This window comes from Staurois parvus, unplaced genomic scaffold (assembly GCF_062004578.1).
Source record: "Staurois parvus isolate SC_StPar_1 unplaced genomic scaffold, SC_StPar_1.0 ptg000234l, whole genome shotgun sequence".
NCBI lineage: Eukaryota > Metazoa > Chordata > Amphibia > Anura > Ranidae > Staurois > Staurois parvus.
In genome coordinates, this window is record NW_028318030.1 from 7,021,870 (window position 1) to 7,047,106 (window position 25,237).

At 43.9% G+C, this 25,237-nt stretch overlaps 1 protein-coding gene across 4 annotated transcripts in view; it reads left to right on the forward strand.

The window, feature by feature from the left end:
* The window catches only part of PARG (poly(ADP-ribose) glycohydrolase), a 246,362-nt gene that overhangs the window by 155,796 nt on the left and 65,329 nt on the right, over nt 1-25,237 (forward strand). For all 4 annotated transcript variants that reach the window (XM_089680048.1, XM_089680049.1, XM_089680050.1 and 1 more), the window contains one exon: nt 19,552-19,631. In XM_089680048.1, coding sequence (XP_089536174.1) covers nt 19,552-19,631 — 80 coding nt within the window. The remainder of the gene's footprint in view (nt 1-19,551; nt 19,632-25,237) is intronic.

The following is a 25,237-nucleotide window of genomic DNA, read 5'->3' on the forward strand; positions in this document are numbered from 1 at the left end:
AAATGTTGTACATGCTGGTTACAGTGCATTTCTCTCTGAAATTCTGAGGAAAATGGGTCGTTCCAGACATTGTTCAGAAGAACAGCGTACCTTGATTAAAAAGTTGATTAGAGAGGGGAAAACATATAAAGAAGTGCAGAAAATGATAGGCTGCTCAGCTAAAATGTTTGCACATGCTTTAAAATGGCAACCAAAACCTGAAAGACGTGGAAGAAAGCGAAAAACTACCATTTGAATGGATAGAAGAATAGCCAAAATGGCAAGGACTCAGCCAAAAATCAGCTCCAGGAAGATCAAAGAAGGTCTAAAGTTACCTGTGAGTACTGTTACAATTAGAAGACGCCTATGTGAAGCCAAGCTATCTGCAAGAAGCCCCCGCAAAGTCCCACTGATGAAAAAAAGACGTGCTGAAGAGGTTACAATTTGCCAAAAAGCACATTGACTGGCCTAAAGAGAAATAGTGCAACGTTTTGTGGACTGATGAAAGTAAGATTGTTCTTTTTGGGTCTAGTGCAGCAATGGGCAAACTACGGCCCGTGGGCCGTATACGGCCCGGCGGACTTTTTAATCCGGCCCGCGAAAAACACAGCCAGGGCAGGCAAACATTGGCTGTCAGGATGTGTGTAGGCGGGGCAGCGTGACGAACGTGAAGGGAGCTAGGCTCCTCTCACAGTCCGCTCTAAAGACCGGAACGGCGCGGGAACACGGCGAGAGGAACGCGCGGAGCAAAGGTAAGTGAATTGACACAGGGGGGACTTGGCTTACTACTTGGGGGAGGAATAGTACTGTGGGGGATGAAATACTATATGAGGGATGAATTAATATGGGGGATGAATTAATATGGGGGATGAATTAATATGGGGAATGAATTACTATAGGGGGGATGAATTACTATAGGGGGGATGAATTACTATAGGGGGGATGAATTACTATATGGGGGATGAATTACTATATGGGGGATGAATTACTATATGGGGGATGAATTACTATCTACTCTTGGTGTCCGGCCCCCGGGTCCAATATATGAACCCATTGTGGCCCTCAAGTCAAAAAGTTTGCCCACCCCTGGTCTAGTGGCTGGAGACAGTTTGTCAGACGACCCCCAAACACTGAATTTAAGTCACAGTACACTGTGAAGACAGTGAAGCAAGGTTGCGCAAGCATCATGATATGGGGATGTTTCTCATACTACGGTGTTGGGCCTATTTATCGCATACCAGGGATCATGGATCAGTTTGAATACATCAGAATTCTTGAAGAGGTCATGCTGCCTTTTGCTGAAGAGGAAATGCCCTTGAAATGGGTGTTCCAACAAGACAACGACCCCAAACACACCAGTAAACATGCAACATCTTGGTTCAAGACCAACAAGATTGACATGGAGTGGCCAGCCCAATCCCCGGATCTTAATCCAATAGAAAACTTGAGGGGTGACATCAAAAATGCAGTTTCTGAGGCAAAACCAAGAAATAGAGAAGAACTGTGGAATGTAGTCCAATCATCCTGGGCTGGAATACCTGTTCACAGGTGCCAGAAGTTGGTTGACTCCATGCAACACAGATGTACAGCAGTTCTCAGAAACCGTGCTTATACAACTAAATATTCATTAAGTGGTTCAAAGGAAAGCAAAATCTTCAAACATTTTTCAGTTTATATAGTGAATGTTTGAGTTTGTAAAGAAGAATACAAACACTGCTATTTTTTTGAACAGTCTACTATTCACTTTTCTTCAATTTTTTTGGAGGAACAACACAAATTTGATATATTTTTCTTCATGTTTTGATTTGGAATAGAATGTGTAGTGTTCCCAATGCATTTCTGTGTATGGAAATAAAAGCTATTAGAAGGATTTTGAGCTTTATTCACTTATTTCAACACACTGCTATTATTTTGAACACAACTGTATATATATGCATTTGATCAAAATTCTTTTCCATTGGAAGCACTTTGCAATGCAGATGAGAAACTGTCTGATTTACATACTTGCTGGAATCCAGTGACCTGTAGAAACATAATGAAATACTCATTCCCCATATTGAAGAGATATTGTATGTGATGTCACACTGGCTCTAATTTACCACTTCATGTGTGCAGATTGCACCTATATCAGCATTCTGTTCTCAGGTATAGGTGACTGGTTTTACAGACCTCACAGTTATTCCCAGTAACTCTTAAAATATTAAATGACGTCATATGGGAAAATGTAGTATCTGAAACAAGGCCATATTAAAAGTACCAGTCTCTAGGTTAGTGGTATTTACTGGTAGACTACAATCCAAAGTGTGATTACATATTTGTATTTGAACAGATGGTAACACCCCCTGGTGGAATACATGTTTTAGAACTGAGCATTATTATGGGTATATCAGCCTGTTAAGAGCTCATGGGCTTAAAAAAACAAGTTTTTTCAGGGGTTCAGCGTTTGTTTGTTTTTTTAATATGCTAGCCTATGTTAGCCTGGGCAACCATGCATATCAGGTGTTTAGATTTGTATTTCAAGAACATTGTTTAGAGGCATAATTGATGCACTTGCACACACTTAAGCGCTTTTATGAATTCCAGTGGCCATAATATATTAATATTCTGGCCAATAAAATCCATTTACAGTCAATGCCATACTTAGAGGAATTTTTTTTCTGCCAAGTCCTGGAAGAAAAAATTAACTATAATTTGGGCATAACTTCATATGCCCATGTGCATGAGTCCTTAAATATCCATATTCCGTGTGTAACGTGTACCTTGTTACAGATGCACTACTCCCTCAGATCCCCTGTTTTGACAGCTAGTGGGAGATATCCTCTGCTAGCTGTCACCATCTGCTAGCGTCATCTATTCACAATGTTCTGTGAATGGGAAAACTACAAGTTCTGACAGCCTTTGCTACGCTGTTGAGCACTCTAGGTAGTTAATTGAGCTGCCTGTATTAGAGGTACGGGCAGACAGATACACAGGCGCAGGACCGTAACAATACACCCATAATCTGCTGATTGTGGGTGCAATGCTTTACAGGCCCCTAACAAAAAATAAATGAATGCATATTTTTTTACCTGCAAAAAAAGTGCATTTATTGTTTTTTGTAAAGGTGAACTTATCCATTAAGTATCTCACTGCTGCCACTCTATACATTTGCAAATATGTCATTACTGGGAGTCCATTAAGGAATTATTTAATCCATCAGCACTGTTTTGCATATGTAACTTTCCGCTGTTCAGAATTTTCTTTTGCATATCATTTCAAATGTGCAAATGTTCAACTTGGTCAACCGCAAACCCACATGTACTGTAGTATCAAAAGACTGATAACAGTAGAGAAAACGTTTACCTGTTGTATGTATTGCATACAGTATACCAATCTGGAACCCTTTTATATCTACTTCCAACCAACATTCCCCCCCCCCCCCCCCCCGAAAAAAAGAAAAAAAGTGGCTGCTTATTTAGTTCTTACACCTATCTTCCCAACACTGGCATACAAAACAACTGTAGGCCTCCTAGGATCACCCCTTCCACCGACTAGCATGCCTCAGTTTTTTTTCTTTGCTAGTGTCCGAGGAGGATAGGCATTTTTTTTTTTTCAGCTTTTCTTGAAAAAAAAAAAGTGCTATGAAACAATTTGTTTTGTTTTTTTTTTTCTATGTTCGATTAAGCCTTTCCTCTACATCTCTTCTAGTACTGGTCTCTTCGATTGCAGATATCTGGCAGGCCCATCCTCAGCCTGTCCTGCCTGCTTACTACAATACTATCTTCAACAATAGCCATAGACCACCTATAGTCAAACTACTGCATGTGTGTCGACATTGTGGGGATAGCATGGTAATTACTTTTAGCACTCGATTCCAAACTCCATAATGGCAACAAGTTAATCATAGGGTGCTTTTTATGTCCAGGGCAGCTGGCAACTTCCCAACACTTGCCCTGCCTTCATAAGTAAGGTAGTCAGACCGAGCACAAGTAGCTTCATTATTGTGTAGGTCACTGGGTGCCTTTAAATTCCTTACTTCCCCCTGGTTTTCACCATAGAATGGGTTAATGCTGAGAGACTGAGCCTGACAACGTATGTATTCTGCACTCTCTTCCACCATACAGCATCAAGGAAACCTCTTCTCTATATGGCTCCTAGTTACAGAAGAGCTACATGAAATGCATATCCTTGAATCTTTCCTGCTGTCCGTCTTCAGTACCCTGGGTCACCTCAAGCCATCTGAACCTCACGGTCTAACAATTGCCTGGTTTTCGTGAGTACTTGAGGCCTTGCCATGTACCCTGAGCTTTAGTTGCCCTACCACTACTGAGTCACAACATTCCTGTTTCTAGGCACTGTCTGTTCCTAGAGAGGGCAGTCCTGCTGCAATACGTGACCCCAGCTCACACTCCAGAACTGTTTGCTCTGTGCTTTCTGAAGATGTTGACTTCTGCAACCTGAAATCCTGTTATCTTTTGCTTCTAGAGTCTAATTCATCTTCAGGGTTCTTCCTAGTTCGGCCAAGTATGGCTACCCCCCCCTGCTTGTCGGCCACGGTTCCTACTACACCCACACAAGACTTTGTCAATAAGTTAATCAAGTTGCTTGCTGTGACCAGACAGCATTTAAACATGTTCCCACACCATCCGTCATCAGATTTTATGACTGATATGTCTGCAAACTTAGCAGCTTCTGAGTCATTGGTCACAGTAACCATATCGGATTCTAAATCACTCCATTCTTTACTTGATGGAACCATCTTGACTTGTCTCCTGAACCTGTCATTTATCAATACACATGCACTCTGGTTAAAATGCTGGTTTGCAGATCCTGCATCCAAGTAGCTCCTGACTTGCATGATCTGCAAGAGACATCGCTTTGGACAGGCCCATTATATTGATATCAAGAATGACACTCGAGGCAAGAACGCCCACCTGTCTTTTTGCAGACCTTTTCCGTAAGGTTTTTGCACTGTCCTTCTCCCTTTTATTTCTTTACCCTTGTAGTATACCCATCTAGGCCTCCCAAATTTAGTTCTCTGGCTACCTGAAAAGTCTGCTGCTAAAAGCCTGCTAAAAACAGGAAAACACATTTCTGTTTGTTTAATCTTTTGCAAACACCTGGATAGTTTTGACTTTCAGGCAGGTAGGTGCATGGAGTGATTTTCTAGAGATCCAAACTGAACCTTCACTTTCTGCTCCCTCTTGAGTTATCCTCCCTGTGTCAACACACAGATTAGCCAATTTTTGTCTAGCCCTTCATTGTCTTCTTGACCATGTTATCATTGCACCAGTTGTGACAGAAAGGTTTAAGGAGTTGTTCTTCCAGCTAGTCACCTGTTCCCTTTCCCAGAAAAAACATCTGTTTAATTTTAAAACTTGAAAGTCCAAACATTCTGTATGATATCCACTATATATTGCTTTGTTTCCCTCTTCAGTGATAAGCTTCTTTGGTCAATATGCATGCAGAACTACAGGTCCCCATCATTCCAATGCTCTGTCTTTTCAGACTTGCTTCTGCACCCTGAGTGTTCAACAGGTTGCTAACCTTTGTGATAACCCTAATGCATTCCCATGGCATCCCCATTGTGGGATACTTAACCTCCTCTTTCTCTGCCCAGAGTCACAACTATTCAGTTGGATCCTAAATCTTTACAAATCCCATCTTGGAATCATGAAACTGCCTGCACGCGCTCATCTCAGAACGTTTTTTTTTTTTTACAGGAAGATCTTTGACCCATCAGATGTCATCTTCTTCAGTCCAAAATGTGCTTGCCTCTCGGCTCTTGCTTGAGAGTCTTTGGTAACCCTATTCAAGGTAATGTCCGGTCTACCCTAGACTGCCTCAGAACTACACCCTGAGGTTTTGGGATAAGTTGGCCATGTCTCTGAGCAGACTATTTTGAAGCTTTTTCTTCTCTAACATGTCTTGCTCTCTGCTTGGCTGACTCAAGATGGAGGGCTTTCAGGCAATCATTACTCTGAATTGTAACTGAATGTAAACAACCTGGTAAGGCTCCATAGGCTGCAACAGATTGAATTTTTAGTCAGGAGCATCTGTAAATCTATGATGCTTAAAGATAGGAAGGATATATCAGCAAGGTCAACCACTGGGCTTCACCCCAGAGGCATTTTCCCTTTCTTGCAGTTAGGTTGAGCTAGAGCTCAGCTCTTGGCACTGTGAAGTCTTGATTCTTTCTTGCTGTCTTAGGCAAGGTATGGAAGTATAAAAAATCCTAACCAAACACATTGTAGAAGGTGTTTCCCATGTATCTTTCCCCATTTGTTCTTTGTGATTCTGTGGGATCAAACTTGGTTCTCTGGATTTACAGGACCTACCATTGAATGACCTGGTGGTGTTTCTAATTCACCCTGAAGGGGTTCTTTCCTGGTAGTATTTGTCTCTATGAGGTGAATGTGTGACCTGTTAACCATGTACTTGCAAGGAATGCAATGCCTTTTGGGTCTGTAATAGAATCAGGTGAGTTGAGGCCTATGACTTCTGACCAGAGCAGTTCTGGTCGACCTGGAAATCATTCCTTGATCCCTTTGTCCGGTCTTAGTTTTCCAATTGGAGCTTCTTTCCTTGTTTGACTGTGGTTCAGCCTATCAGTCTCCACCTCTCAGCTTTCAGACTCTTTGGTTATCAGAGATGGGCCCTTTAGCATGATTTGATTTCTTATCCCACCATTCTGGGTGGTTCACTTAATCTAGCTTTTAAGCTTGATCTTAAAGCAGAACTAAACCTACTGATTTAATGGTTACCCAAAACGGTAACATTCAAGGCATGAATGTAAGTAGGCAAGTAGTTTCTTTACTTTTCTAGCAGAACCGATGCCAGGATGGCTAGTGTGACATAGACCTTTGTGTGTTCATGATAAAAAGCTGCAGTTCCTGCATCCATTTAGGTGAGAATGAGCATTGAACAATTGCCTCACCAAAATTTAACACCTATTACAAAGGATACATAAAATTTGACTTGCATCTGAGTGCGGATTACTGGTTAAACAGAAACCATACATTTCTGGGGATCTGTACACCCTGCCACCCCCCCCCCCTTACCTCCCCCAGTCGATATAACACTTCTAGGGCCTGGAGTTGAGACAAACCATAACACATTCAGGGGTCTTTGGGCAGTTGCACAAATGCTTTTATTATTATTATTATTATTATTATACAGTATTTATGAAGCGCCAATAGTTCGCTCAGCGCTGTACATTACAAAGGGGGACAGAACATGTGACAGAACAATACCAATACAATGCAAGACATGAGGGGATCGAGGGCCCTGCTCTTTCGAGCTTACAATCTAGGAGGGAGGGGGTGGTGGCACAGGAGGAGATAGCTGTGGGGGATGGAGTGGTAGGAAGAGTGGAGGAGGTCGGCAAGTTAGCAGGGGGTGGGGTAGGCTTCCCTGAAGAGATGGGTTTTCAGGGTGCGCCTAAAGGAGAGGAGAGTAGGTGATAATCTGATGGGTTGGGGCAGGGAGTTCCAGAGGATGGGTGACACCCTGGAGAAGTCCTGGAGGCGGGAATGGGAGGAGGAGACCAGGGAACTAGAGAGAAGGAGGTCTTGTGAGGAGCGGAGTGTGCGTGCTGGGCAGTACTTGGATATTAGGTCAGTGATTTAGTTCGGGGCAGTATGGTGGACAGCTTTGTACGTCAGCGTTAGGATTTTGAATTTGATCTGTTGCGCAATCGGAAGCCAGTGGAGGGATTGGCAGAGGGGGGTGGCGGAGACAGAGCGGTTGGAAAGGTGAATGAGTCTGGCAGCCGTATTCAGGATCGACTGAAGCGGGGATAGCCAGCGGCGAGGCAGGCCAGTGAGGAGGGAGTTGCAGTAGTCGAGTCGTGATATGATGAGGGAGTGGATGAGCTGTTTAGTGGTTTCTGGGGTTAGGAACGTGCGGATTTTGGCGATGTTGCGGAAGTGGAGTCTGCACGAGTTTGTTAAAGATTGGACTTGGGGCTGGAAGGATAGGTTGGAGTCCAGAATGACACCCAGTACTCTGGCCTGCAGGGCGGGTTTGATGGTAGCGTTGTTGGATGTGATGGAGAAGTCAATGGGGGGTGGTGTCCGGGCTGGGGGGAAGACAAGAAACTCGGTTTTGGAGAGGTTCAATTTAAGGAAGTGGAGCGACATCCAGTCTGATATGTCGCTCAGTAGGTGTGTGATTCGGGCTGAGACCAAGGGGGTGAGGTGGGGGGTTGAGAGATAGATTTGTGTGTCGTCGGCATAGAGGTGGTAGTTGAAGCCGTGAGAGTGTATGAGTTGGCCAAGGGAGGAGGTATAGATGGAGAAGAGAAGGGGCCCGAGGACAGAGCCTTGAGGGACCCCAACAGAGAGGGGGAGTGAGGGGGAGGTGGTAGCATTATAGGTAACGCTGAATGAGCTTTTCTTTAACTGTTGTAAGCACACCTGCCAGCATTATAGTTTGTTCCAAACAGTGTCACATTCTTGCTACACAGATTGGTCTACATCTAAATATATAGAAGGTATAAGTAAAACCATGTGACATAGAGAAAAAAATGAATCCAGTTATCAGAATACAACCTTTTTTTTTGTAATATTTATCCTTTACCCCATGTATATTCTACCTAACTATACTGTTTACTTTGTAAATTTTACTGCTTACTATAAAGACACAATAACATAAAGCAATTGTTTTACCAACTAAAAAAAACTTGTGCTTAATTGCCCCTCTTTATCATGTTTATGAGGAGACTTCTTCTCTGGTAATAGGAGTTCAGAATGATTGATGCATGTCATGTTCAGGACTTGTGTAGGCTGGCATTGTTTATGAATGCTGCACTATGTATTTAAATGCAGAGCTACTAAAGTGCATATGTTTGACCCCAAAAAATTAGAAGGCTGCTTTGCCTGTAACATAAACATATTTTGCTTATTCTTCCTTGAAAAATAGCTCAAGCTCTGTCAGATTGGATGGAGAACGTCTGTGAACAGCAATTTCCAAGTCTTGCCACAGATTCTCAATTCCATTTTAGGACTGGACTTTGGGTCATTCTAACATATGAATATGCTTTGATCTAAACCATTCCATTGTAGCTCTGGCTGTATGTTTAGGGTCATTGTCCTTCTGGAAGGTGAACCTCCGCCCCAGTCTCATGTCTTTTACAGACTCCAACAGGTTTTCTTTTGAGATTGCCCTGTATTTGGTTCCATCCATCTTCCCATCAAGTCTGACCAGCTTCCCTGTCCCTGCTGAAGAAAAGCATCCCCACAGCATGATGCTGCCACCACCATGTTTGACGGTGGGGATGGTGTGTTCAGGGGGATGTGCAGTGTTGGTTTTCTGCCACACATAGCATTTTGCTTTTAGGCCAAAAGTTAAATTTTGGTCTCGTCTGACCAGAGTGCCTTCTTCCACATGTTTGCTATGTCCCCCACATGCCTTCTTGCAAACTGCAAATAGGACTTATTTTGGCATTTTTTCAACAGTGGCTTTCTTCTTGCCCCTCTTCCATAAAGGCCAGATTTGTGGCATGCACGACTAATCGTTGTCCTGTGGACAGATTCTCCTACGTAAGCTGTGGATGTCTGTAGCTCCTCCAGAGTTACCATGGGCTTTTTGCCTGCTTCTCTGATTAATGCTCTCCTTGTCCGGCCTGTGAGTTTAGGTGGCCGGCTATGTCTTGGTAGGTTTGCAGTTGTGCCATACTCTTTCCATTTTCAAATGATGGATTGAACAGTGCTCCGTGAGATGTTCAAAGCTTGGGATATTTTTTTTACAACCTAACCCTGCTTTAAACTTCTCCATAACTTTTTTCCTTTACCTGTCTGGTGTGTTCCATGGCCTTCATGATGCTTTTTTTTCACGAATGTTCTCTGACAAACCTCTGGGAGCTTCACAGAACAGCTGTATTTATACTGAGATTAAATTACACACAGGTGGACTTTACTAATTAGGAGACTTCTGAAGGCTATTGGTTCCAATAGATTTTAGTTAGGGGTATCAGAGTAAAGGGGACTGAATACAAATGCTTGCCACACTTTTCAGATATTTATTTGTGAAAAATTTTGAAAACCATCTATCATTTTCCTTCCAGTTCACAATTATGTGCCACTTTGTGTTGGTCTATCACATAAAAGCCCAATAAAATGCATTTACATTTTTGATTGTAACATGACAAAATCTGGAAAATTTCAAGGGGTCTGAAATGTTCATATCCTCTCGGCTGTATTTAAAAAAAATACAGGTAAAGATGTACTAGTTACAGAGCTCCATTAAAGTGATTGTGAAGTCTAATAAAAAAAAAATAGAAAACAGATTTATACTTGCTTGTGCAATGGTGCAAGCTGCTTTCTATGGGGGCAGAGGTACATGCTCACTCCAAGCTGGGTTGTGTGTCCATAGACACACAGTGTGGCTCGGCCCGGACACCCCCCCCCCCGTTCCCACTTTCTGCTTAGATTTCACAAACAGCAGCAGGAGCCAATGGATCTTGATGTTCTCTCCCTCTCATCCTCATCCTGGTCTCACAAGCTTTGTTGAGAAGACCTGTAGCCAGGCACAGCGCTGGATTGATGCAAGATTCCGGTAAGTGTTAAGTAGGGGGAACACACAGTTGGAAGTACCTTAATACAGAGAATGCATTAAGGTAAAATTAGAACAACTTTCGTTTGTGTCTTTCATCTGCCTAGAGTTCACCTTTACAGCAAAATGGTTACTAGTGTTTTATACATGGGCTTAATCCTAATAGCTAAGTTCTGATGTTTGGGATCTGAGCCCTTAGGTACAGGCTATACTTGGATAATCTGCATTACTAAGGTCTAATCTTGGGGTTCTGTGCCACATTGTTCAGGCTATACTTTGGTATGCTGCATTGCTAAGTGTCTATTAAAAGATCTGTTTTGATTAGTATTGATTTTCCTGAAAGATGGAAGGTTGAAGATAAACAGCCTCCTCTTTGGCTGGCAGTCAGAATGCCTGCATCTGCCTCTCTGTTAAATTGTAGCAGAGTTCCGTGGCAGCTTGACAGAAGCCTTTACAAAAAGTGAAATAAATATAGAAGACTTCTGACTCACCGGAGGAAAAATCTTTCCTACAAGTCATTTGTCAATGACTTAATTTCACAAGAAGCATTGCTTTGCTTGCTCCATTTACTTAGCAGTGTTTCTTAATTGGGTAGATTCTGGGATCTGCATTCTTCATTCCCAGGAAAGCAGATGTTGCTCACGTCTTCATTATAATGTCTGGGTGTGTTTACATGCTCCAGAACATGCCTAGGGTAGGAGTGTGGAGGGGAGGGGGCTGCCTGGAAAAGAGATCTCATAAAGGTGATGTCTTAATTAAGGGTGTTCCTTTTATTTATCAAACCAATTGTTATGTAAATTAGTCACCTAACCAGTACAGTTGACAAATGTGGTTTATTTATAATTTGTAAAATATTTACATGTTCTTGCAATACCCTGTGATTGGTAGGTTGTGGAAATATTCATGTGTTTGTTTAGAGACACAGATGTATATATTAAGCAGGGTATGCACAGATCTGCATTGCAGCCATTGGCTGAAAGTGCTGATCAAAGGCTGGTCTTCCAGCATTAACCCTTTAACAGAAGCCTGTCATTGGACCAGCTTCTATTGAACATTAAGCTGTACACATGGACCGAAAGTAAGCTGTGTCCTGCTGAACTGACTGATTTTTGGTCGATGCATACACTGCTTTAGACCTGATTGATTAGCATATTTTAGGTTGGCGTAATACTTTTTTTTTTTTTTTCTTTTTTTTTTTTGACAGCCAAATGAAGGAATTGGTAAACAAAGCTGAGGTTTAGTAACGGACATTTCCCACCCTCAAATTCCTTTTTTTTTTTTAACTTTTTTTTTTTTGCTTAATGCAGCGTGATGAATAAAAGCATATTGGTTTTGAAGCTGAAGATCATGCTGGTACAAACTAATGATTGCCTTCACTAATATATGCAGTGCCTGGGAGTGCTGAATAAACTGTATGTAGCATCATCTATACAGTGCTGTACTCAGACAGTGGGATGGAAACTTCCCATCTCACACCTGGAACAAAATCGAGTCGGGCTGAGAGCTGTTCAGACATTCAAAGGGAGCTTTATGTTTTTTATACTTAATACAACACCTTCTGATTGGCTGAGGCGGAGATAGTGACCTCCTCCACCCATCACTCCACCTCAGCCAATCAATCTTTGTATTCATTCATAGATCATTTGGTATGATTTCTAAAGAAGTCTTTTATAGGAAAAGTAGGGCCAAAGCTCTTTTGTCCCTCCACTTCTGCACTCTTGTGACCTATAAAGCCCCCTGTTAGCTGATGGCACTCAGCCAGTCCAGACTATGGAGAGATCCCAACTTTAATGTCGGGATCCACCCAGATGCCTGGACTGGCAGCTGGCTCAGCCTCTAAGCATGCCACTGAGAACCTGAGCCAGCCCCTCCCGCCCCTTCCACAGCCTGGTGCTATGCTTAATGAAGACTGAGAACTGCGTTTCATCACTTGGTTCTTGATCTTAGATCCGGCAGGGGACAGATGCAACATCGGACCAATGCTGTATCCACCTAGGTGAGTATACGTTTTTTATTTTTTTATGTAACCCATACTTTTTTTTTTATTGTTTAATCAATGTCTGTTTAAACATTTTCAGAAAAATATTACAAAGTACGAAAATAAGTTTACGAGAGTGAGAGGCCTTTGCATTCACATATTTCAAAGCTTCTTCAGTACAGTTCTTCCATATTTCTCTTTTAAGCTGACTGTACACGGTACAAATTTTCAACCAGTTCAGGACGAACCGGACAAAATTTGCTTCGTGGGTGAACCTGGCAACCACCTCCCACCTGACATCTCTCAATTGAAAATCAGAGGATAAACACAAAGATAGGTTCATTCAATCATACTGCATAGCATGGATGGAGGAATCTGTTAGTTTTGCCCAGCAAAAAAACTTATCAGTGTGTTGCCAGCGTAAAGCACAACCATTATGTAGCACTAGCAGGAAACCAGAGTCTGCGTATGAAATAAGAAATGTGGCTACTCCCATTTATATTTATAATTACAAGCTTACAATAAAATGATATAAAATGATGGTAAATTTCCAAACAAAAATCTTTGAAAACTTAGATTTCCAGATACATTCTGCATATGGCTTCGGAATCGGGTCTATTTAAGCTAAAGGGAAATCATAGGCGCAATCAAAAAGGGACATTGATACCAATTACCCAGGAAAAAACGCATTCTCCAGTGATGGCTTTAAATTGGGCTAATTGGATCCAATCAGCATTAAATTATCGATGCTGTCCAATTTGTGTAGATAAATGTTGCTAGCAGCACTGTAATGCAAAGATCTAATTGGTAATAGACTTTGCTGGTCAGTGAGTGTTTTGCTTCTATTCTCTCCACAGTAATAACAATGCAAGCTAGAGCTGGCAGTCGTTGTGGTCTGCTTGGAGATTTGTTTGTTTTTGCTGGCATAAAATCATAAAATCATTCGACATCGTTGTTCATTCAGCATCCTTAAGGAAATCTCTAATTCTTTTTAGATTCAAATCAGATTTAATGTTCTCTCAACTACCAGGTAAAGTGTTAAGTATTTTTACTGTGGTGTTCTGCAGATAACTGTCCTCTACATTATAAATGGGTCACTTTTGTTTATAAATCAAGACTGGATCTAGTGGGGTGGGCTGTGTGCCCCCCTAATTTCTGTCATGCCCCCCAAAACCAGTACATTATCTGGAAGTGTAGAGGTTGATAGGCAGCACACATTCTCAGTGTTGCAGAGTTTGCATAACTGCCCGGTGCTCTGCCCCTATCCATTGCACTGCATTATTTGTTCCCATGGTGCAAGGGAGCAGATTAGGATGTACAGTGACATTCATTGCTATGGTGTTAATTTGCCATCTGCCTGCACCATGGAAATGGATAACATTAATCAAGGGTAGGATTTAGAAGAAAATGAAAGTCCTGCTCCCATCCAGACCTGCTCCACCTTCTGCCCCCTGCCATAATGCTGCAGTTGTGGTGTATATTTGAAGGTAGAACTCTATTTGTGAAGGGGGACTGTGGACTATTTGAAGGAGGCCGGCTCTGATGTGAAGGAGGAGTTTTGATATTCTGGAGGGACTCTAATATGAAGGGACTGACTCTAATGTAATGTTGGCTACTGAAGTGAAGGGGGACACTGATGTGATGTGGGGCCCCCTCATTTTGCGCCAAGGAGAGGATGACCTCATTATCGAGTACAGATTTCTGTGCATTTTTTTACTGCAGCCATGTAGATAAGCAGGGAATTAGCATTTTCCACACATGAACTGGGTTTTCTTCAGCTATCCCAGCGGTTCTCAACCTGGGGGTCGCACGACCATTTCCCAGGGGTCGCCTAAGACCATCGGAAAACATATTTCCGATGGTCTTAGGAACCGAGACACCGCTGCTCTGTCTCGCGATCTGTGGGCGGGATGATATGCTGCCCCTGTAACCTGGCCACACCTCCGGGATCACTCAACAGCTCCGCCTCCTCGCCACTGATTGGCCACCGGAACTGTAGCTCAGGAGAGGCACACAGGCGGCCAATCACCGGCGAGGAGGTGGAGCTTGGAGAGGAGGAGCCGAGCGGCAGAGCGCGCAGATCGAAGAAGATCGAGGGAGCTGCAGGACCGAGTGAAGAGGAGAGAGGCCAGAGAAGGAAGACAGCTGACAGGTAAGTGCAAATTTTGCTTCTGCAGGCTGTAGATGGGAGAGGGAGAGAGCGAGCCCAGGCTGGAGCAGGGGTCAGCAAGGTTAGTATCATTGGTGTCAGTGGGAGGAATAGTGCCCCATCATTTGTGTCACTAATACCAACGATGGGGCACTATTCCTCCCCCCACTGACACCAATGATAGGCACTATTCCTCCCCCCACTGACACCAACGATGGGGCACTATTCCTCCCACTGACAAAAACGATGGGGCACTATTCCTCCCACTGACACCAACGATGGGGCGCTATTCCTCCCCCCACTGACACCAACGATGGGGCGCTATTCCTCCCCCCACTGACACCAACGATGGGGCGCGATTCCTCCCCCCACTGACACCAACGATGGGGCGCGATTCCTCCCCCCACTGACACCAACGATGGGGCGCGATTCCTCCCCCCACTGACACCAACGATGGGGCGCGATTCCTCCCCCCACTGACACCAACGATGGGGCGCGATTCCTCCCCCCACTGACACCAACGATGGGGCGCGATTCCTCCCCCCACTGACACCAACGACGGGGCGCGATTCCTCCCCCCACTGACACCAACGACGGGGCGCGATTCCTCCCCCCACTGACACCAACGACGGGGCGCGATTCCTCCCCCCACTGACACCAACGACGGGGCGCGATTCCTCCCCCCACTGACACCAACGACGGGGCGCGATTCCTCCCCCCACTGACACCAACGACGGGGCGCGATTCCTCCCCCCACTGACACCAACGACGGGGCGCGATTCCTCCCCCCACTGACACCAACGACGGGGCGCGATTCCTCCCCCCACTGACACCAACGATGGGGCGCGATTCCTCCCCCCACTGACACCAACGATGGGGCGCGATTCCTCCCCCCACTGACACCAACGATGGGGCGCGATTCCTCCCCCCACTGACACCAACGACGGGGCGCGATTCCTCCCCCCACTGACACCAACGATGGGGCGCGATTCCTCCCCCCACTGACACCAACGATGGGGCGCGATTCCTCCCCCCACTGACACCAACGATGGGGCGCGATTCCTCCCCCCACTGACACCAACGATGGGGCGCGATTCCTCCCCCCACTGACACCAACGATGGGGCGCGATTCCTCCCCCCACTGACACCAACGATGGGGCGCGATTCCTCCCCCCACTGACACCAACGATGGGGCGCGATTCCTCCCCCCACTGACACCAACGATGGGGCGCGATTCCTCCCCCCACTGACACCAACGATGGGGCGCGATTCCTCCCCCCACTGACACCAACGATGGGGCGCGATTCCTCCCCCCACTGACACCAACGATGGGGCGCGATTCCTCCCCCCACTGACACCAACGATGGGGCGCGATTCCTCCCCCCACTGACACCAACGATGGGGCGCGATTCCTCCCCCCACTGACACCAACGATGGGGCGCGATTCCTCCCCCCACTGACACCAACGATGGGGCGCGATTCCTCCCCCCACTGACACCAACGATGGGGCGCGATTCCTCCCCCCACTGACACCAACGATGGGGCGCGATTCCTCCCCCCACTGACACCAACGATGGGGCGCGATTCCTCCCCCCACTGACACCAACGATGGGGCGCGATTCCTCCCCCCACTGACACCAACGATGGGGCGCGATTCCTCCCCCCACTGACACCAACGATGGGGCGCGATTCCTCCCCCCACTGACACCAACGATGGGGCGCGATTCCTCCCCCCACTGACACCAACGATGGGGCGCGATTCCTCCCCCCACTGACACCAACGATGGGGCGCGATTCCTCCCCCCACTGACACCAACGATGGGGCGCGATTCCTCCCCCCACTGACACCAACGATGGGGCGCGATTCCTCCCCCCACTGACACCAACGATGGGGCGCGATTCCTCCCCCCACTGACACCAACGATGGGGCGCGATTCCTCCCCCCACTGACACCAACGATGGGGCGCGATTCCTCCCCCCACTGACACCAACGATGGGGCGCGATTCCTCCCCCCACTGACACCAACGATGGGGCGCGATTCCTCCCCCCACTGACACCAACGATGGGGCGCGATTCCTCCCCCCACTGACACCAACGATGGGGCGCGATTCCTCCCCCCACTGACACCAACGATGGGGCGCGATTCCTCCCCCCACTGACACCAACGATGGGGCGCGATTCCTCCCCCCACTGACACCAACGATGGGGCGCGATTCCTCCCCCCACTGACACCAACGATGGGGCGCGATTCCTCCCCCCACTGACACCAACGATGGGGCGCGATTCCTCCCCCCACTGACACCAACGATGGGGCGCGATTCCTCCCCCCACTGACACCAACGATGGGGCGCGATTCCTCCCCCCACTGACACCAACGATGGGGCGCGATTCCTCCCCCCACTGACACCAACGATGGGGCGCGATTCCTCCCCCCACTGACACCAACGATGGGGCGCGATTCCTCCCCCCACTGACACCAACGACGGGGCGCGATTCCTCCCCCCACTGACACCAACGACGGGGCGCGATTCCTCCCCCCACTGACACCAACGACGGGGCGCGATTCCTCCCCCCACTGACACCAACGACGGGGCGCGATTCCTCCCCCCACTGACACCAACGACGGGGCGCGATTCCTCCCCCCACTGACACCAACGACGGGGCGCGATTCCTCCCCCCACTGACACCAACGACGGGGCGCGATTCCTCCCCCCACTGACACCAACGACGGGGCGCGATTCCTCCCCCCACTGACACCAACGACGGGGCGCGATTCCTCCCCCCACTGACACCAACGACGGGGCGCGATTCCTCCCACTGCAAAATTACAGTTCTGAAGTAGCAACGAAAATAATTTTATGGTTGGGGGTCACCACAACATGAGGAACTGTATTAAGGGGTCGCGGCGTTAGAAAGGTTGAGAACCACTGAGCTATCCCATTTTCAAAGCTGGAAAACGAGCCAATTTGAAATTGTATTAAAATTACCATCATAAAGGGCTTCAATGAGTTACTGCACATATTGACCTTTCATTACATTAGAGAGACCTAATGATAGGTATCTCCTTGTATGATTCGTTTTTTTATTTATTTTTATGTTTTTGTTGACTTTTTATATAATAATATATAATTTAAAATTTATCTACAAAATCTTCACAATCATTTTCATACATCATTTCAATATTCCCTCCCTCGTGTTTACATGTATAGAGGGGAAGAGGGATAAATACCTAACATATTTTCTCACTTTTCAACCGCATTCTTTTAACTGGACTGAGATGAGAAGGAGACACTCTTTCCCCACTCTATATTCTCACCAATTCAGTATACTCCCTTGAATTCTTAAATTGAAACCATCCTCTTCATATTTGTACAAATGCTCCCATTTTATCTTTTTCACAGTGGTACAGTTTTTTCATTTTTTTTTTGTACACATATTCTACTCACACCAATCTTTTACTGTATGGTTCCCCCGTATCTGCCAAAATTTCAGGATGAGCCATTTTGGTGCGTTTTAGTAGATCGGGAATCGGCTTATTCTTATATTGCTTTATTGTGAATCTAGTATTATGAAATAAGTAAGACCTTGGGTCATTAGGAATATTAACCCCCATTATTTCCAGTATCAATTGTGCCACCTTTGCCAAAACTCTTGTCTTTTTGGGCACTCCCACCATATGTTTTCCATTATGCCTCTTATATTACTTCCTTGCCAACAGAGTGGTGATTTTTCAGGTTGAAACTTATGTGCTTTAACAAGTGTTGTGTACCATCTTGCCAAACATTTAAAGTTCATCTTGTCCTTGTATCTATTGATGCACTACATACCAATCTCAGATACAATGCCATGGTGTATCTATTCCTTTAAATCCTAACACAAATTAATTATGCAAGTTCTGAGGCTAATTTAATGCAGATAAGGCCCTAGGAGAGTTTAATTACCACTTTAATCAGCCACAGAACCTGTGTAATTAATGTGTTTGATTTTAAAGGGATGAGGTGGCAACCCTAGGTGTATCTCTTGAACTGAACAAACGTTCAAATGGAAGAAAATTTTCCTCTGATCTTATTGGTTGTGGTAGTGACGCTATAAAGTGTCTCAACTGAAAATACTGCCACTCATCTAGCAAATATGATCGCCATTTGTGTCCTTATTCTTGAATTGTGCATATTCCTCCTGCCATTGTTTACCTTCTCCATGTATGATTCTAATTGTTGAATGCTTGTCACATCAATTTGTATCTGCTGTGAGCAGTACTATAATATTTTCTGTGATTTCTTTTTATCTAAATTATTCTTATGTATGTTCAAGGAAATGTAATGCTTTTTTTAAGTCAAAAATGAATTATAGGGTTACTTCCAGACCCAAATAAATTGTTAAACAGAAAATTTAATAACATTTGTAATTTAGCCAAAAGGGTCAACTCTTCTCTTGGAGTCCATCTAAACTTTCCCATGTCAGTACATTTGCGCTTGCAGGTTCTTTTGTTCTCACTAGGCTCCTGAGGCAATGCTCTTAAACATGAATGTGTTGCATTATTCCAGCTAAGCATGAAGGCACATAATGTGACTGCATACTATTTTCAGTAAGGGTACTGTGTGGTGAGATTTGTTTTCTGCCAGTAGGCTGCGGGTCATAAGATGGATGTTGAAGAAACTGCATTGCACTGAAAGCTTATTTCTCAAAAGCTTCTCACCCTTTTGTGATTGTGAAGTCTACTGTCAATAAAGGGGAAGTTTGGACAGCCTGCAATACACAGAGAAATCTATTTGTTTACCATTATTATGCCTTTTGTTCTTGGGAGTAAATTCCTTATATAACAGGCTACTGGGAGATTAAGTAAAAAAAAATAAAAGTTTAAATTTATAAAACTTTACGTTCATTTGCAACTTTCTTTATTTTCCTTTTCAGATTGTTTGAAGGTAAAAATCCAAGAAAGGCAGAGAAGTTAAAAACACTCTTCTGTTACTTTCGGAGAGTCACAGAGAAACGTAAGTGGCAGTCTTTTGCAGACTTTCTTATTTCTGTTTATTTAGTATATGTAAACCCAGCCACTAAAATCCCATACAAGCTTTAACACGTTAATGTAAAATTCCATCAGTGTCTTTTAAATCATTTTTAAATCTGAAGCTTTCATTAAAGTAATACTTGGTACTTCTGTCAAGAAGGTCCTTCTTCAGGCTTTTTTGTTATAGGGTGACAATGCTCTGGCCCTGTCTTCCAATTGTGTTCCTGCATTGTCACCCGATCACACACACTTTGATGGAGACTGTAAGTGGTCATTGCGCAGCTTTTGATTAAGTTTTTTCTGGCTTCAAAGAGGCTGCAGGAGATCAGCAGTACTCAGATGCACCAAAGGATGAATGAGGGTAAAAATAAATATTTTGTTTAAAAAAATAGCATTTTTTTATGTAGCCAAATTTAAATGTTGTAATTCAATTAGGTTAATATCTGCTTAAAAGTAGTTGTAAAGCCTGAAGGTTTTTTACACATTCTATGCATGAAGGAAAAAAACTTTCAGTATGCAGCTCCCCCCCAGTACTTATCTGAACCAGATCCCCATCCACCGATGTGCACGAGAGTGGCTGCTGACCTGGCTCTCTGCATCTTCATTGGCTCAGAGACCGCAGTAGGTGCCAATTGGCTTGTCGTTACTTCTCAATTCCACCATCAAAGGAGTGAGTTTTTTCTTTGATTCAAATGCCCTCACATGCTCTTCTTCTCCCATTATAAAGTAGCTCTGCCCTCAGCGTTTGAGAGCACGCTCCAGTGATGGAGGAGGTAAGCAGTAAGAACTTAGCAACATCCTACCAAAGTCCTGAGAGTATTCAGTCAGGCTTCAATAGGTATATAAATGGAATTCAACTATAGCAAGGGTATTATTCAATTTTAGTCAGAGCTGCAGTTATTTTATTTTATTTTTTTTTTACTAATTTACAGGCCCCTTATCTGCATGGACAAGTGTTATTTTTTTGTTTTGTTTTGTTTTTTTTTCTTTTTTTTAAAGGTAAGCTTAAACTTGTTGCCATAAAATTGTTCACAGAAGTCATTATCATACAAGATATCACTCATTTTCAAAGAACTAGCATTACTTTACGGCTTCTACTCTACTAAGGCAGAAAACTGAACCGTTTGAGCTAATAATATGATTGTTAAAAAATACTGGTTCTTTATATTTCTTATTCTTGATACTTTTATGAGAAAAAAAAATCCAATTCCACATCTATGCAATATTCACATTTGCAAACTGAACATTTTTTAAAAGGATTATTGCGAGGTAAAATGATGAAAGCCATTACAATAACTTTCACAATCCTTGGTAGCTATGAGAGTTTCATTTTCTTTTATCAGTCTAATTGTATCTTTCATATCTGCCTCCCAAGTAAAAGACTGCATTTTCTTCTTGTGTTCCTACTGATTTTTTTAAGGAAATCCTTTTTTAGCACTTTCTAGCTCTCATTTAGTTGGACATCAAGGATAGCCTGTTAAAAAAAAAAAAAAAAAAAAAAGTTTATTTTTCGTACATCATGGGACACAGCAACCATATAAATCCTTAATGGGTTATGCGCCACATAAATGTACACTGGCAAAAAAAAAACTTCTATAACCCCACCCAAACAGGAAGCGCTTCAATTTTTTCGCCAGTGCATGAAGGTGATGGTCACAGGTGTGCAGTTCTCTGGACAAACACTGCCATGTACTCAGAATGGTTCCAATAGAAGTCAAGAGTTTCAAGGTGTTTCTGGTAGGGTGTTATACAGGGCCAGGATAGTTAAACCCGGGATAGGAGGATCGAGTCCCTGAAGGTCCTGAGTGGCTGCCCACCATGAAGGGTGAAGATTGGTTCTCGGCTTTCTAGGTCAGAACCTGTAGTGAGACTGATAAGTTCCTAGTACCCATGGTCCCAGGAGTGTTTTCACCCCTATTGTGTTGTATGCTACTAGTCCTTCCTATGTGTTCCACTAATGTTTTGAAGGATGGAAATAGTTTGTCCCTTCCTCAGGTGCCCTTAGAGCCAGTATGGTGCATGTCTGACTCTGCTAGCTGTGTTGATCTGTGATGGGGTTTTGCTTGCTGTTCTCTGGCTGCAGGAAGAATCCCTGGGCATTGTGGCTGCTTTTCCTTGCTATGCGATAGATGCATAGTGCAGCCTGTGTTCAGGCTGTGGGAAATGTGCAAGTGTCACACGTTTTTCGTTATACAGGCATCCGTAGCACTTGTAACATCATTGGGAGCCTCTGAGTAGCAACAGCATGTGTTGCAGTCCTTGCTGTGAGGCACCTTTCATCACAAGGCATGGGACCTTTTCCACTTTTGGGTACACATAAGTACACCTGTGGTGGAAGGGGCAGTGGTAGCTGGGGGTGGAAGTATCCTGTGGTAACCTTACACTTGTTTTGTTGTTCAAGCGCCCTCTCAGCTGATTGGGACTGAGGTGTATTTGTCAGCAAGCTAAAGTCTTCCAAAAAGCAGGGAAGTGGGAGCACAGCTGGGAAAGGCTTGGGCATAAGGTCTTGAGGACGCTGGACATAGTCTCACTGGTGTAATTTTTTCCTGACAGGCTAGGGGTGAAAGATAATTCAGAGCCCCTACACTTTTCTTGTTGTGTGGCTACTGTAGGGACATAATCATATTTGTATATTAGAAGGAAGGAGGATTTGTCAGCCACCTTAGCTGACTTGCAAAGTTATATAGTTGGTGAGATTGAAAGAAACAACACTAATCTATCTAGTTAAACCAACAAGAAAAAGATATTGAAAATACACATATACACAATCCTGTACGGACAGTTGATCCAGAGGAAGGCAAAAAAACTTCAGTAAGGCATGATCCAATTCGGTCCAGTAGGGGGAAAAAAAATGTCTTCCTAATCCTTTGGGAAATAGTCAGATATTCCCTGGATCAACTACTCCTGGTGATATTTTCTAAATATAAATATCCAATTATATTCTGTTTATTTAGGAATGCATCCTGGCCTGGCCTTGAGGGAGTCTATTCCACATTTTCACAGGTCATTCAAGACTTTCCGGATGTGGAGGTTAAATCTCTTTCTCCAGATGTAGAGTGCCCCCTTATCCTCTAATGACTTGAAAGTGAAAAATTCTACACCAAGTTCACTATATGGACCACCTATGTTTTTATACATGTTGATCATATCCCCCTTAATCACCTCTTCTCAAGAGAGAATAAATTCAGTTCAGCTAATCTTTACCCATAGCTAAGCTCGTCCATGCCTCTTATCTGTTTGGTTGCCCTTCTCTGCACTTTATCCGATTCTCTGATATCCTTTTTGTGATTTGGTGTTTCTCCCCCCTTCTTCTCTGGCATTCACTCCCCCAGCTGTTCTCCTCCTAGAATGTATGATGCATGTATGTTCTTAGCCCCCCAAGTGCATAACTTTACATTTTCAATTTTAAACCTCATTTATCATTTAAATATTGAAATCGGCTTGCAAGTTGGAGACATCCTGTAATGTTCCACCGCATAGCTTTGTGTCATCTGAAATGATACTTTCAATCCCAAACCATATATCCTTTTTATAAATATATTAAACTGTAAGGGTCCCAACCCTGAGCCTTGGGGCACACCACTAATAACCTTAGACCATTCAGAATATAAATAATTAATTGCTACTCTCTGAATATGGTCTTTTAGTCAGTTTTCTACTAATTTACAAACTGAATTTTCTAAGCCCGTAGACTTTACATTACACATTAGCCATGTGTGGGGAACTGTGTCAAATTTTTTTGCAAGATACAAGTAAACTATATCCACATAAAAAGAAATAGATTTGTTTGATAACTTCATTTTTTCATGAATCCATGCTATTGTTTAAAACATTATTCTCTAGCAAAATTTCTGTGGTCTCTTATTAAACTCTCAAGTATCTTGAGAGTTTATTGGTAAAGATTTTGATCCCATTTTAAGTTTAGCCACCACATTGGCCTTATGCCAATCCAGTGGTACCGTGCCAGTTGTGAAAGAGTCCATGAAATTTAGAAACCATTGCTTAGATATGATATGACTTACACTGGGATGTTGCCTATATGGGGCATGTCAGTAAGAAGCATAGACGATGCCCTTCCCTGGTATCCTCTCCTGTTTTAAAAGAAGAATAGGTGGACATGGATAGTGAGGTAGATGAGATGGAACTTGAAAAGGGGCAGATGGGTAGATACCCCATTCGGGGAGTCCTAATCTAAGGACGTCCATATTCATGGTGTCTCTCCAGCTCAGAGAGCCTTGGTGAATTCTCTGTCAGAGATAGTCCACAGTGATTAAAATCTGCCACTTCTTGAGATTTCCTCTCTAAAGTGTCTATCTCTTTGTGGTGAAGTTCCCATTATTTTACTTATACCCTCATTAGAGGTTGTAGTCTTTGCAGAAAGAGCTCACCCTGATAGGATGGTGTTCCTCCTAAAAGGTTCATGCAGCTGTATCCAATGAAGGAAAAATTATAGAATATGCTTGGCCCCAATCTGTCTGTCCAGGTCCCGGCCCTCTGTGGTGCAGGTGGTGCCCACAGCAGCTCGGCATGTGCCCTCCCCTCTGTCCCAGCCTTTCCAGACATGGGGCGGATCCCTCCCCAGCAGGACAGTTATGGAGATTTGCCAGAGTCTTAAGAGGTAAGCTAAGTGGCTAGTTAACTATATTTTTGCAGACACTAAGGATGGTCCTGGTAAGGATTACTTTGGGCTCTCTGTGTTTTGGGTGCCTTGAAGGATTCCATTCCACTGATCTCACGCCTGGGACTTTGTCTATGTGCGCAGGACTTTTTTGGCTAAAGAATTTATCTGCTTAGTTACCCTGCAAGAAGTTATTGGCAGGTTTTTGTTTTTCCCTTCCATTTGGAATGTCCATTTGTAACAGAGTTCCATCAGTATATCCTAAAGATTTTGGGAGGTAAGAGGGGTTTTTTTTGCCTCCCAGGAAATGGAGTAAATGTTTGGCTCAGAGAGCAGTGACTATTCCTTTTTCAGCATCTGCTCCCTCCTTTTTGGTGCTTGCAGGCATCTGCCTCAGGAGGGAAGCCTCGGGGTCAAGTGTTTTAAGATGACCTGGGCCACTAAGCCAGATTCTAAATACTCCTCTCTATGAAGGGGTTCTCCCACTTGCTTGAGTGGGGAGACAGATGCTGGCGTTAGATTGCCTGTACACTATCACACTCACTCTATAGGTTACTGATCACTGCCATTACTAGCATAGTGTTTGTACGGATCAATATATTGATCATGAACAGAACTATATGTTTTAGCCTATCCGGTGTTTTTCACGGAAGATTTGTATCAATTGATTGTGAGCCAAAGCAACTTATATGCACAATACATTGCCGCCCACCCAAATTCAATTCTTGCTAGACAATTTGCAGGAAAACCTATCATAGTTTCCCAAACTAAAACTTTTTTGGGCCTAACCTTCAACATGGGCTTTAAAAAAAAAAAATGAATTGCGGTCATATTGATCCAGAGATCCAATTCATAAAATGCCCATGTTCTCTATTACATATATACCCAACAATGACCAGCCATGTACTGGTACATCTATGGACTTTGATTATAACAGGATGATGCCTGCAGCTACTGGTATTGTTTTTTTT